The 14,287-nt window shown below is 43.9% G+C and overlaps 1 protein-coding gene across 3 annotated transcripts; it reads left to right on the forward strand.

Annotated features, from left to right (window-relative positions):
- Positions 1 to 1,158: 1,158 nt before the first annotated feature.
- CLN3 (CLN3 lysosomal/endosomal transmembrane protein, battenin) lies at positions 1,159 to 14,068 on the forward strand. Of its 3 annotated transcripts, none has more exons than XM_074197341.1 (15): positions 1,159 to 1,565; positions 2,848 to 2,923; positions 4,008 to 4,104; positions 5,562 to 5,633; positions 5,893 to 5,972; positions 6,446 to 6,531; positions 6,697 to 6,769; positions 6,896 to 7,039; positions 7,158 to 7,249; positions 8,082 to 8,137; positions 8,306 to 8,374; positions 8,482 to 8,537; positions 8,644 to 8,737; positions 12,782 to 12,922; positions 13,154 to 14,068. In XM_074197341.1, the coding sequence occupies exons 1-15, from the start codon at positions 1,520 to 1,522 to the stop codon at positions 13,271 to 13,273; spliced, it is 1,302 nt and encodes a 433-aa protein (XP_074053442.1). In that variant the 5' UTR covers positions 1,159 to 1,519; the 3' UTR covers positions 13,274 to 14,068. The 3 variants fall into 3 exon arrangements, with proteins under 3 accessions (XP_074053442.1, XP_074053443.1, XP_074053445.1); XM_074197342.1 differs by having other exon boundaries at positions 8,085 to 8,137; XM_074197344.1 differs by having other exon boundaries at positions 1,550 to 1,565; positions 2,848 to 2,912.
- The last annotated feature ends 219 nt before the right edge of the window (positions 14,069 to 14,287 follow it).

Genomic DNA, 14,287 nt, shown 5'->3' on the forward strand with positions numbered 1-14,287 from the left:
GCATGCTTTCATCCTGGGGTTGTTTTCTTGGGACCCTCCAAGAGAATTCTGGATCACACAAAGTGGTAGGGAGCAATCAAGGGGAAGTCAAGAGTTGGGAGCACTGAGCTCTTTTGAGGGATGCTTAGAACACTTCCTGGGGCAGAGTGAGGAATTAGTATGGCCATTGGTAAATATTGTAACTCATGTTTTCACTGTGGGAGGCAGGGTCTTTTTGGTAGAGTTTTAAGTCAGATTAACTGGGGGGAGAGAGGCTGAGGACAGAAACTTAGTGAAAGGCATCTTAATATAATAAAAAGTGACTCGGGGGATTTATTTTTTTTGCATGATTTCATATTTGCTTTACGGATTCTGTTTTGTTTTTCTAAGGGACATGTGGAAAGAAATCATTTTCCTTAGAAATATTACAATTCATTAGATTTGGAGTCAGAAGGCCTATTAAATGGTACCTCTGTGATCCCAAACAAACTACTCTGGGAAAGTTCATCTTTATGACAAGGGGCTGCAGGACCTCTGAAGACTCTCTAAATCCAAATCTATGATCCTCTGATCCATCTCTGAGTACTGAGGTCATCGACAAAGCAGGGTTAGATTTTTTTTGGTGGGGGGAGGGATGAGAGAAGCAGGATTCCTATACCAGCTTGGGAGCGTCTGTTTAACTTATGAATTGCAGCCTCTGTTAGTGTATTCCAATTGGAGCACTGTCGCAGTAACACCCAAGTTTTCTTCCAGTTACAATTCAACTTTGTCTCTCTGTCTCTCTCTCATCAGATTAAAATCTTTGCAGTGGGGCTAAGAGACTTGCCCAGATATTGCCAGGCTAAACTGGAACTCGGGGTTCGGATGCAGGGTTGCGCTCCATCCCCCGCGCCACCCGGCCGCCCCTCCAGATTCACTTCTTAGCACTGGCCGGCGAGGCAGCTTGGCTCGGAGTCCGCTCCAGGCGTCCGGGCGGCATCGGCCCACCCCAGCCCGATACGGAATGCGGCGTGAGGAGAGGCCGAGGCCGAGGCGGAGGGTCCGGGGAGCCGCTGAGCGAGCTCGCTGTGAAGTCCGGGGGAGCGACTTAGCCACGGGGACACGGGGGGCGGGGCGGGCGGAGGCGGCGCGGCCATCTTTGTTCCGGGCAAGCGGCAACGGGGACCGACTCCAAGGGGCGAAGGACACACCGGCGGCAGCGTCGCAGCGAGGCCCGGCGGAGCTCCCGGTCCGATCCCGCCGGGACGCCCGTGAGCTCGGCTTCGCCGCTAGCTGGCTGCCCTCTCGGGGCCCCTCCATCCCGGGCCCAGGCCGCCCCGCGTCCCGGGAGGAGCCGGAAGAGAGCGTCCACCTGACAGGAAGCGCCTCGCGAAGATCACATGACACCGAGATTGGTGTTTGTGCCTGGCTCGGGCCGCTGGCTCCGGCCGCTGGCCCCGTAGGCCGTCCGCGGCCGGGGCACTCTGTTCTGCAGCCTTTGGGAGGAAGGACGACGCCCGAGAGCTGAGCGGGTGCCCCCTCCGGCCTGGCCCCGGACGCCATGGCTCCCCCGGACCCCTGGCAGCAGCAGCCCGCAGATTCAGAGAGTGAGTGTCTCCCGACGGGGGGCGAGGGGCCGGAGGCGCCGGGGCTACCGGCGAGTGATGGGCCCGTGCTGCCGATACACACGGAGCGCTGAGGTTGTGGTCCGGAGAGATCCGAGTTCGAATCCTCCCCCAGCCCCCGGGGCCACCTGCGGGAAGCGAAGAATGTTGCTTCATCTCACAGGGCTCCCTAAAAGGGTGGGGGGGGACATTATAGCCCCAAGTACCTCCAGCTCCAAAGCTACAATTTTCGGAATGCGGTTACGTTCTTGACTTGTCCGGTTTCATCTAGCTGGGGGAATGATAGGGCCAGAATATGAACCCACATCTCCAATACAAACCCAGCAGTCTTTCCTTTTTACTGTAGTTAGTCTTTGCTAGGCAGGCGGGTGATTGCCCTTTCCCATCTCCTCATCTGTCAAATGGTTATGCTGATAGGGCAAAGTTGTTTTAAGGAAAGTGCTTTCAAACTTAGGACTTCATAAGATTTATAACAATTCCTTTAGTACCCATATGTCTCCCAGTACAAAGGCAGGCTTAATTTTGATAGATGGCTATGATGAGATTATGTGTATAAAGCACCTGATAAGCGTTTAAAACCAAAATATTAGTGACCCAGCTATTATATATGAAGTGAACCATTCCAAGCTCTTGATATTGAGATGCAAGTGAGGGAATTTAAGGACCGAAGCACGTATCACACACTTTCCTATTATTTGTGATTTGGGGTTTGTATTGTTTGGGGGTTTTTTTTTAGGTTTTTTGCAAGGCAATGGGGTTAAGTGGCCCCGGTTTCTTTTTTTTTTTTTGAAAAGCAATGGGGTTAAATGACTTGCTCAAGGTCACAGAGCTAGGTAATTATTTAAAGTGTCTGGGTCACATTTGAACTCAGGTCCACCTGACTCCGGGGGCGGTGCTGTGCCCACTGCGCCACCTAGCTGCCCCAGGGATATATATTCTGGACATCCCTCTGTCACCTTCTAGCTTTGTGTGAAAAATGCAATTTTCAATTTTCTTTCTGAAGCCTTTTTTTAGGTTTCCCACAGTTGGAAAATATTTTTTTAGCCTTCACATATGTTTTTGTTCCCTTCTTGTGCATTTATCAATTTTTTACATTACAGTTATTTGTATATACATTGCAGTTTTTTTCTTAGTTCCATGAGAACAAGGACAATTTCTCATTTTTATTCCTCCATAAAACCTACCACTGGATATTGTATATAATCGGTGTTGAATAAATGTTGATACATTGAATTAAAGATTCTTTTTGTCCTTTCTGTTCCAGGAGAGGAGCTTCTCCCTATCAAGCCCCATCAGCCAGGGACTCAGTCTGTCCACTGGAGAAATCTGGTGGGTTTTTGGTGAGTGACTATGGGAGAAATCAGAGGAGATAGAGGAAGAGGGCCAGAGTAGCCTCCAGGTCCTTAGGAAGAAGAGACAAATGGACAAAGAAATGGGGTTAGGAAGAGAAAAAGTAGAGAGATAAAGGAATAAATTGGATGAGAGATGGGAAGGACAGAATTTGTCTGGCTACTAGGTCCAGTGAAGAATGCCTTGCGTAAGAAACAATTCTTACCCTGAAGCAGCTTATGGTTTAGATAGAATGAATGAATGGGGGAGCATTTCTTCAGTACAAACACTACAGATTAAAAAACAAGACATTCCCTGCTTTCAGAGAATTTACATTCTAAATGGAGTGGGGGGGGAACAACACAATATAAATACATAAAAAGTTGACTTACACTTGAAGATTTTGTATAGCATGTTGTACAGTATGATTTTGTAGAGCATGCTGAGTCATTTAACTGAATCCATTAATTTTACAGATCAGGAAATCCATAGAGAAACTTAGTGGCAGAATCAAGACTTACTGCAGTGTTTTGCACTTAGTAGGCTCTTTATGTAAAATTATGAATAATGAGTAAACAGGGGCTAAGACTCAGGTCTCCGACTCCAAATCTAATCTTTTTCTATACTACCCAGATCTTAGAAATTTCTTTACATAATCCACCCTTTTATAGTTGAGGCTGATGTGTGGAAAGATTAAGTAGTTTTGCCAAATGTGTTGCAGTAGAACTAAGTCTGCAACTCTATAGGAAAGTAATAGAATATTTGTCAAAAGCAATATATTCTGAGAATTAAATGAGTAGTAGGACAGACAAGTACCCTGTGTTGTTGGAGTGTGAAACAGATAGTTCAGGGTTGAGTTGTCCAGGGAACCTTCATGGAAGAGTAGGGATTCAGTCTGAGCCTTTGAAAAATTGGAGGAAAGGACAGGAAAATTGGAGAAGAGAAAAGAAGTCACTTTGTATATAGTGACATGTTGGCACCTGGGTTGTGACAAGGAGGTGCAGTCTAGTCAGAGAGTACAGGTAGCAGGAGGGATCCTGGGGAAGTGGAAGGGGAAAGCTGTCTTCTGAGCAACGTTCTCCTTTTCACCTCTAGGCTCCTGGGTCTCTGCAACAACTTTTCCTATGTGGTAATGCTCAGTGCTGCCCATGATATCCTCAAGCACCAGAGAACCCCTGAAAATAACAGCCATGTGAGTTACTGATAAGTATATGGTTTTCAGTTTAAAACTGGAAGGAACCTTAAACATAGGTTTTGGAGACAATGGAGCATCATCCTTAACTTTTAGACGAAGAAGCTGTGGTCCACAGAGGCTAACCCACAGTTACAACTTGAGTCACAGGCAAGAAGAGCATTCATTCATTCGTTCTTTCATTGATGTAGCAAATTGAGCACTGATTATGCTTTGGAGTTATGTACAGATAATTAGGGCTGCTAGTTGGTACAGTAGATGGAGTGCTGGGCCTGGAGTCAGGAAGATTTATCTTCCTGAGTTTAAATCTGGCTTCAGATACTTGAGTGACCCTAGGCAAGTCATTTGACCATTTCATGAAAAAAAATAAAATAAAACTTGCAATACATGTATTTTTCTCAACAAGATATGTTCCCACACTGAAAGAATTAAGTTCTGTTTGCCTTAATGCACTGGAGAAGTAAATAACAAACCACTCTAGGATCTTTGCCAAGAAAACCCCACATGGAGTCAGGAAGAGTTGGACATTCATGATATTTGTTCTTCATTTTTGAAGATGACCATGAAATCAGGGAGGTGATGCCATGACAAGCATGTGAATTAGATTTGAGTGAGGGGTTCTGTACTAAGTCAGCAGACTCACTTTCTCCTCTGGAACTGTCTGGATCCAGTAGTCTGATATGAAGATGCCCTGGATGCGAGGCAGTCTGGGTTAAGTGACTTGCCCCAGTCATTTGCCCAGCTAGTAAGTGTCAAGTGTCTAAGGCTGGATTCAAACTCCCATCCTCCTGACTTCAAAGTCAGTGCTCTATCCACTGTGACCTATTCAAACACTAATCAATGACTGAACAACAACAGGGGGAGAAGAGTGAAGTTGTAATATGAAAGGCAATTTCTTAATAATCGTGTGAAGGTTCCAAAGAGCACAGTGCAATGTTAGGATAGAATGTGATAAGGACATGGCAAGGATGGATATGAAGGGGAATGGAGAGTGGTGACCAAAAAAAGGAGTTTTCCACCTAGGCAGCCTTAGATTCACAACATAAGAGGCTGAGGAGATACATAGAACAGTTAAATGGTTAGTTGTCACACCTTTCTCTGTAGTAATGATATTTTATTATTCCCTCTGTAAGAGGTGGAACACTTAAGTAATAGAGGGGGAAAGTATGACAAATTCCTAGTCCTTCCCAATGGTCAGGGTAGAAATGAGGGAGTGCTTGGACTTGGCTAAATGGAAAAGGGTGAGGGTTTGAGGAACTTAACCTTCCGTCTTCAGACTTCTCCCTTTGTCCCAGTTTTCGATCTACTGTTTAGAAGATTACCTATCCCAGGGTTGGGGAGTATTTCCCAGGAAGGTTACTCTGAGATAATTTCTTTGTAATTTAAACTTTGAAATACTCAACAAAGGAGTAGCAGTTATTAAGATACTGGATAACTGAAATTTTTCCTTCGTTCAGGTGGATCCAGAGCCAACACTCACTCCTCACAACAGTACATCTCGATATGATTGCAATCCTGTGTCTACAGCTGTGAGTGTTGTTCATGATTCCTGAACTCTTTCTACTCCAGCTCCCATTTCACCTTATTTTTAAGATCCTCTAGATCTGAGTGTCCTGCCCTTGAGGCAACAAAAAGAAGTCTGTCTACCCACTCTATACAAGACAGCCTTTTTTACTTTACGGGCTCCACTGGGCTCTGCTTCATTGGATAAATCTTTGATCTCTAGGGCCCTGATCCTGGATTATCGTTGGATTGAGAATAAGGTCTTATTTATAATTTCTATCCTAGGCTGTCCTCCTAGCTGACATTCTGCCTACGTTCATTATCAAGCTGCTTGCTCCTCTTGGCCTTCACTTGATGCCCTACAGGTCTGAAGCAAATGGGGGTAGGGTATGAAATTAAATGAAAAGGGGGAAATAAGAGAAGATGGTGTAGATTAGTATGACTTTAGGCCAGTCATGTATTTTCTTTAGGCCTCAGTTTCTTCATTTGTGAAATAAGGTTGAAGCACATGATCTCTTTTGTTCCTTTCCACTCTAAAATCTATAATTCCATGGACGAGCACAGTGGCCTAGAGACCTGCTCTGTGTCTAGTTGTATGATCTTGAGCAAATTACTTGTTTATGTCCTTCATTTTTCACTTTAAAATAGGTTTGTGCTAGGTAATAACTAGGTAATAACTCTTCTATTTCTAAGTGATTTTAAGATAGAATGTGGGGGAGATAAAGGGGAAGAAGAGAAGCAGAATACTGGAAACAGGCAAAAAAAGGTGATAATCTAAGTGTTAAGTGAGGCTAGACTTGAATTGGGAGAAAGACTAACTGGCCTTCTTCCTTTCTAGCCCTCGAGTTATCCTTTGCGGGGCTTGTGCTGCTGGTAGCTTCCTTCTTGTTGCCTTCTCCCAGGAAGTTATGACCAGCTTAAGTGGTGAGTTGTGTGGTTGGGAGACTAGTCCATAAAGAGGGTTTAGTTGTATGATTGGGGGTGTTGGGATTGGGGCAAGATGACACATGGTCAGGGCTACATGAAGAGAAAGATTTGGTCAGGTCCATGGAACTGATCTCTTCTCTGTCCCTACCTTCCTGTCTCTAGGTGTGGTCCTGGCCAGTATTTCCTCGGGGCTGGGGGAGATAACCTTTCTAGCTCTTACTGCCTTTTACCCCAGGTAAACTGAGGGAAGGGAAAGAGTCTGGGGCAAAGATTTTGTTTTTTGAGGGGATGCAGGGAGTGAGGGTCATAGCAGTCTTGTTGATCTTGCTACTCTCTCTTTTCTTCTTGGTTGTCTTTTCAGTGAAGTGGTTTCCTGGTGGTCCTCAGGCACTGGTGGGGCAGGGCTACTGGGGGCATTGTCTTACCTTGGTCTGACCCTGGTTGGTCTTTCCCCTGGAAACACATTAATCTCTATGTTGGGCATCCCTGTTCTCCTACTGGCCACGTGAGTGTCTCTTCTGTATCAACTTCTATTTTCTCCTATGGGGAGTGGGGAAAGAATATGAGTCAGGGAAAGGGAAGAGATTTTTAGGCTTTATCCTTTTCTTTTTTCCTTTCTCCAGTTACTTTCTGCTGCTGAAGTCCCCAGATTCATTGGGTTCCGAAGAGGCCTCAGTTCAGCAGCCCCTCATAGAAGGAGAGAGCTCAAAGCCCTGTGAGTGAATTGGTTGTCTCACCAAGCCCAGGAAGCAGTCTGGTAGATGAACTTGTTCTGTGATGTTGGTCATATCACTTAGGTTATTGGGGTATTATTTTCTTCCCTTTGTGAATAGGAATAATAAGCTCTGGTTCACTGGAATTTGGTAGAAGGGGGTATCAAATAAGGTCAAACATAGGAAAACACTGTGGAAGAGATAAATCATTGCCTGAAATTAGGAATTACTATTTTGACTAATAATAACTTACAGTATAGCATAGTGAAAAGAGCATTAGCTTTGAAGTCAGTTGATCTGAGTTTTTTTTTTTTTTTTTTTGCAAGGCAATGGGGTTAAGTGGCTTGCCCAAGGCCACACAGCTAGGTAATTATTAAGTGTCTGAGACTGTATTTGAACCCAGGTACTCCTGACTCCAGGGCCGGTGCTTTATCTACTGCGCCACCTAGCCGCCCCTGATCTGAGTTTTTAATCCCAGTTGTCATAACCTTGGGTTTCTTCATATATAAAATGAGAGAGTTGAACTGGCTGATCTCTAAGGTTACTTTTAGTACTTTAGATTTTCTTTTAAAAAAAATTTTAATTACTGATAAACTTCAACAAATTCAGTTTGCATAGGAAAAAAAGGGAATTGTAAATGAAACTGTGTACTTCTGTTAAATACACTTTGTCTTTTTTCCCCCACTAATGGACATCTTGAGTTTTTAAAAAAAACTTCAAATTTACCATGGCAGTACTGACATTGTCTTGCTTGTCTATGGAGCCCTTTTCCTGGGCCTCCTCATCAAAAAGATCAAGGACGAAATTCTCTCTAATTTCCTCCTCTTTTTTCAGCAGACTCCAACTTCAATGTGAGCCTCTCTTTCAGTGACAGGTGGAATGTCTTCAAGGTATGGGGAAACGAGAGAGGATAAGGCTATATTACTTCTGATGCAGGGATAGGTAGGGAATGGATTTTGGGGGTTGTTGCTCTAGTGTCTGGCAAGAGAATTGTCTGGCCTAGAGCTGAATTTAACTTTGTATCAAAAGATCACCCTCTTAACTTCTGAACCTTTCAGGGTCTCCTGAAATACATTGTGCCCTTGGCTCTGGTTTATTTTGCAGAGTATTTTATCAACCAAGGATTGGTGAGTAAGTAGATAATGGGGAAAAAATTAGAAGGGAGTGTGAGGATTGGGATACAGGAATAAGGAGGCAGCAGTCATAACTCCCTTTAATCTGCTTTTCTACCTAGTTTGAGCTCCTTTTCTTCCGAAACACATCTTTGAACCATGCTCAGCAATACCGATGGTGAGAATAGGAATGGGGGGAGGGTGTCTGAAGGGGGCAGTGTCCTCTGAGAAACTGGACTGTTCAAATAGAAGAGAGCCTTTTTTACCACTCAGTTCTTCACCAGGTACCAGATGCTGTACCAAGCCGGAGTCTTTGTCTCCCGATCCTCCCTCCACTGCTGCCGTTTCCGGTTCATTTGGATATTGGCAGCACTTCAGGTATGGTTCCCGTTTCTCTCTTGGAATCCGTCTGTTCCTTCATTCTTCCCATTTAAGGAAGTCTCCAGTGCATTTATTATTCACTTGATGCTTAGAGAGACACCTGTTGGTAGAATAAAGAGCCTTAGGCAAACTTTGGGTGTTATAATGAAAAGAGCCCTAACCTTTGATTTATTTTTTTTAATTTTTTTTTAATTTATTTTTTTATTCTCATTTTGTACAAATTTTTTTTACATTAATAAAATATTCTTGTTTACAAGTAAACAAAATGTCCCTCCTCCCCCATGAATATAGATAGACTTGCTTGAGCAAAAAAAAGTAAAGGGGAAGAGAAAAAATTAAAATTAAAAAAAAGTAATAGTAATAATTGTAGCTATGGCCAGGTGCGCAATGGACGAAGCACCAGCCCTGGAGCCACGAGCACCCGAGCCCATATCCAGCCTCATAAACCCAACAATCACCCAGCCATGTGACATGCAAGCCACCCGATCCCCACTGCCCTGCAAAAACCAAAAAAAAGAAAAAAAAGACCCAAAATAAAATAAAATAGTAATAATAGTAAGGGTGGCTGGGTGGCAGACAGAGCATTGGCCCTTGAGCCAGGAACACCCGGGTCCAAATTCGGCCCCCGACACCCAAAGATCACCTTTTTATGTGGCCCCAGGCAGGCCACCCAGCCCCACTTGCCCTGCACCCTCCCCCAAATAATAACAAAAAATGTGCTTGAGTCTTTGTTCCAACACCAACAACTCTGTCATGGGTGGATCTCATTCTTTATGGTAAGTCCATCACAAAAGTTACTTCCATATTTTTCCAATGTTGCCATTGCTGATCGCAACTCCCTCCTTTCATATTTCTCCACTACCATGTACTATATTTTCTTTCTCCTTTCACTCTGACTCTGCTATAGGGTCGCTGAGTGGCACAGCAGACAGATCCCTGGTCCTGGGGCCAAGAAGCCTTGAGCCCCCCATACCACCCCTTAGGCCCAGAATCCACCTGGCCCCATGGTCCTGGACAGGACTTCCAATCCCAGCCCCTTGCAAGAAGTAAGAAAGAAAATGTATTATATCTGACCACTCTCCCCCCATGGTCCATCCTCTCCTCCTTTATTCACATCCCCACCCCTTCCCCCTGCTCCCCCCTCCTTCTTACTCCAGATGCCTATACCCCATTGAGTATATATGCTGTTTCCTCTCCTAGCCATCTCTGATGAGAGCAAAGGTTCCCTCATTCCCCCTTGCCTCCCCCCTTCCATATCATTGCAATAGCTCATTGTATTAAAAAAAATCTTATGTGAAATATCTTGGACTATTCCCCCTCTCCTTTTTCTTTCTCCTATTCCATTTCCCTTTTTTTCTATTGACTAGATTTTTACACCATATTTTATCTTCGAATTCAGCTTTCTCCTGTGCTTCAACTATATCAGCTCCCTCTACCTACTCTATTAATTGAGAAGGTTCATATGAGTATTATCAGTGTCATTTTTTCTATGCAGGAATGCATGTAGTTCATCCTCATTAAGTCCCTCATATTCCCCCCTCTCCTCCAATCTCCATGCCTCACCTGAGTCCTGTATCTGAAGATCAAACCTTCTGTTCAGATCTGGCCATTCCAAAAGGAACATTTGAAATTCCCCTGGTTCATTGAAAGTCCATCTTTTTCCCTGGAAGAGGACATTCAGCCTTGCTGGGTAGTTCATTCTTGGCTGCATTCTAAGCTCTTTTGCCTTCCAGTATATTATATTCCAAGCCCTACGAGCTTCCAGTGTAGTTGCTGCTAAGTCCTGTGTGATCCTGATTGCAGCTCCACAGTATTTGAATTGTGTCCTTCTGGCTGCTTGTAATATTTTCTCTTGGACTTGGGAGTTCTGGAACTTGGCTATAATATTCCTAGGGGTTGTTTTTTTGGGATCTCTTTCTCTGGGGGATCGGTGGATTCTCTCCATTTCTATTTTGCCCTCTGCTTCTAGAATATCAGGGAAATTTTCCTGTAGTAATTCTTTGAAAATGATGTCAAGGCTCTTTTCCTGATCATGACTTTCAGGTATTCCAATAATTTTTAAATTATCTTTCCTAAGTCTGTTTTCCATATCAGTTGTTTTTTCAATGAGATATTTCACATTTTCTTCTAATTTTTCATTTTTTTTTTGTTTTGAAGTATTGATTCCTGATTTCTGGTAAATTCATCAATCTCCCTGAATTCTATTCTTTGTCTGAAGGATTTGTTCTTCTCAGAGAGTTTTCTTATCTCTTTTTCCATCTGGTCAATTTTGCTTTTTAAAGCATTCTTCTCCTCAATAACTTTTTGAACTGTTTTATCCATTTGACCTAAGCTGGTTTTTAGCATGCTATTTTCTTCAGCATTTTTTTGGATTTCCTTGACTAAGCTGCTGACTTCATTTTCATGTTTTTCCTGCATCTCTCTCCTTTCTTTTCCCAGTTTTTCTTCCAACTCCCTCATTTGATTTTCAAAGTCTTTTTTGAGCTCTGTCATAGCCTGAGCCCAATTTCTGTTTTTCTTGGAGTCTTTACATGCAGGAGCTTGTGCTTCCTCATCTTCAGACTGAGTATTTTGGTCCTTTTTGGGCTCATTTGCAAAATATTTCTCAATAGTCTTTTTGTTTCTCTGCTTGCTCATTTTCCCAGCCTGGGCCTGGTTTGGGGTGTTTCTTGAGCTTTTGGGACACTCCCACAAGGGTCTCAGTGTGTGAGGCTCTGTCCTCCCTCCTGGTCTGTGAATGACCATAAGCACCTCCCTCTGCCACGGGGCTGAGGTGGAGGGGGCCCTGCTGTTCTATTGGGGGGGCCTAGACTGCAATCAGGATCTTAATGTGGTCAGAGCCCCAAAGTCCTGTTCCAGGGGCAGAGGACAGAGCTCTGCAGTCTCTCTTCACTCCCCTCCCTCAGCTCAATGGGCTCATGCCCTGGGGGCTCCTGTTTACCGGCTCTGCCTGCTTCTGTTTCTGGCTCTGGGCTGCAGAAAGACCAAGCTGCTCTCTGTGTGCCCTGAGGGCTGGCCTCCACATGCTCGCTCTGGCAGAGGTTCCCCGCTGTTCCCCCACTTTGTGCCCAGTGCTCCTCGGGGTGCAGCTCTAGAGACTCCCCCGCTGCTGTGAGCTGAGGCTCCCAGCACCCTGGGGCTGCCTTCAGGAGGCTGAAGTTCTTTGGCTCTGGCAGGTCGCCTCTCTGATCCCAGGGAGCAGAGCCTTTCTGCTCTTTTCCAGGTTACCTTGAGTAGGAGAACTGCCTCACTGGGTCCCTTTGTGGGTTCTGTCTCTTGAAAGTTTAGTTAGAGTCCTTAGCTGATGAGTTTTATCAGAGAGCTCCTAAGACTCGATCCCTTCTTGTCACCATCTTGGCTCCTTGTGTAACCTTTGATTTAGAACTCCAGCTGTACTAGGTACTTGCTATGAAACCATCAAAAAAGTCACAGAGATTCTTTTTTTTTTTTTATAGATTCTATTCTCCAGGACAAGAATTGCATTTCCACTTGTTTACAGGACTGATAGAAGTGCAATGTTGTTCACTTCTCTCCCTCTGCACATATTTAAGTATTCAGAATGCCTAGATTTTCACAGTAGCTTAAATGTTACTTTTTTATTTTTTTTAGTTTTTGCAAGGCAATGGGGTTAAGTGGCTTGCCCAAGGCCACACAGCTAGGTAATTATTAAGTGTCTGAGGCTGGATTTGAACTCAGGCACTCCTGATTCCAGGGCTGGTGCTCTATCCACTGCGCCACCTAGCCACCCCAGTCACAGAGATTCTTTTTGCCTTTTTATTCACCTTGAAAAAGGGAAAAATAATCCTTGTATCACCCACATCAGAGGGTTGTTGTGGGAAGAGTATTTAAGCTTTACAAAAATGTGCCATATCTGAGATTGGTATCAGGGAGAAGTTTCTTTTGTTTAACCTCTTTTTTTTCTAACTCTGGGAAACTTATTGAAGTTCATTACTAGGGTATATCCCTTCCCCAGGGTTATACCTTTTCCTACTCATTGTGTTACTGACAGCTAGTTCTTTTTCTCAACTTGTTCCTGAACAGTTCCTGAATCTTGGCTTCCTGATGACCGAAGTTTCCTTCAGTTTCCTTCCCAGCATCTATATTGTTTTCCTGATCATTTTGTATGAGGGATTCTTGGGTGGGGCTGCCTACGTCAACTCCTTCCACAACATCGCAGTTGAGGTCAGCTGGAGCAGAATGGGGACCGGGAAGGGGGAGGAAATAGACAGTCCCTTAGAATGTAAGGGATTGAGGGTTCAAAGTCTCCTAGTCTGATTCATCAAGTGGTCAGAGGCTGCTCCTTAGTTTTGTGTGAGTCCCTGATCCTAAGGAGGGAAGGGTAAAGCCAGGAGTGGGGGAGGGGAAGGAGAGAATGAGAATTCTTTGGATTGACCTTTCCTTTGCTCTTTCTAGACCCAGGAGGAGCACCGAGAATTTGCCATGGCTACTGCTTGCATAGCAGATACCTTGGGGATCTCTCTATCAGGGGCTTTGGCCTTGCCTCTGCATGATTTCCTATGCCAGAATCATTGACATCTGACCCATCTTGGAGCCCTTCCTTTAGCCTGGGAACAGAATCAGCTAGAGGATATACTCCCCTGTGACTTCTATGGAACTTTCCCCTGGAATTGGGTGCAAGAGAGACTTAATGAATATATTTGTTACATTGGGGCCAAGTGGATGATTGGGAGCCCTGGAAGAATGTCTGGAAAATCTATATAATTTATCTTCTAACTTCAAACTGAGCTTTTGACATCAGGCTGCACATTGAGTGCTGCAATTTGACATTCATGCCCTCCCATTAACAATTTTATTGTTAATATTTTATCAAATAGCTTCCTGTCCTGTTTCTGCAGAAGGAATGTAGATGTGTATGAAGCATAACATGGGTCAGCAGATACATTTGAGAGTTAAGGGATATTTGAGGTTCTTGAATGTACTCTGCTAAGGGGAACCAATGAGGATTAGACTGCCATCTGAAAGCTGATGTGTGGTAGGTTTTCATGATACTAGCTAGGTCTTTGGAGAGAGACTTCCCCAGCAGAGACTCAAAATAATCTTTCCCTTCCAACGAATAGTATAAATTTATGTTTGCTTCATTAAAGGATAGGATATACAATGGTTTCTAGGTACCATAAAGTTGTGAGTTATCAACAACACCCTTCTACCCCTAGTTCCTCTTCTACTATTAACACTACAGGAATAGTCCTATTGACAGGACTATTAATATAGTCTTCATCTCCCTAGTGAGGTGCATTAAATTATCTAAGATTCTACTTTGGACTGTTTTGCCATGGGGGAAAAAACTATAAATGTTGTTTTTTTGTAGCTATATTTTTCTTATCTCTTCTTGTCCCAAAGGAAATATCTAAAAATCATCCATAACTGCTTTTAATACTTGCATTTGATTTTGTTAAGCATGGAGATTCAACTAACATCTCACTTTTTACATTCACCAGACAAATTTAGCTGTGGCTAAAAAGGCCACATTGACCAGTCTTCTTTTAAATGAGCTTCTCTTACCTTAGTTCAGCTGATGCTCTGTTG

Source organism: Macrotis lagotis, chromosome 8, assembly GCF_037893015.1.
Source record: "Macrotis lagotis isolate mMagLag1 chromosome 8, bilby.v1.9.chrom.fasta, whole genome shotgun sequence".
In the NCBI taxonomy this organism is placed as follows: Eukaryota; Metazoa; Chordata; class Mammalia; order Peramelemorphia; family Peramelidae; genus Macrotis; species Macrotis lagotis.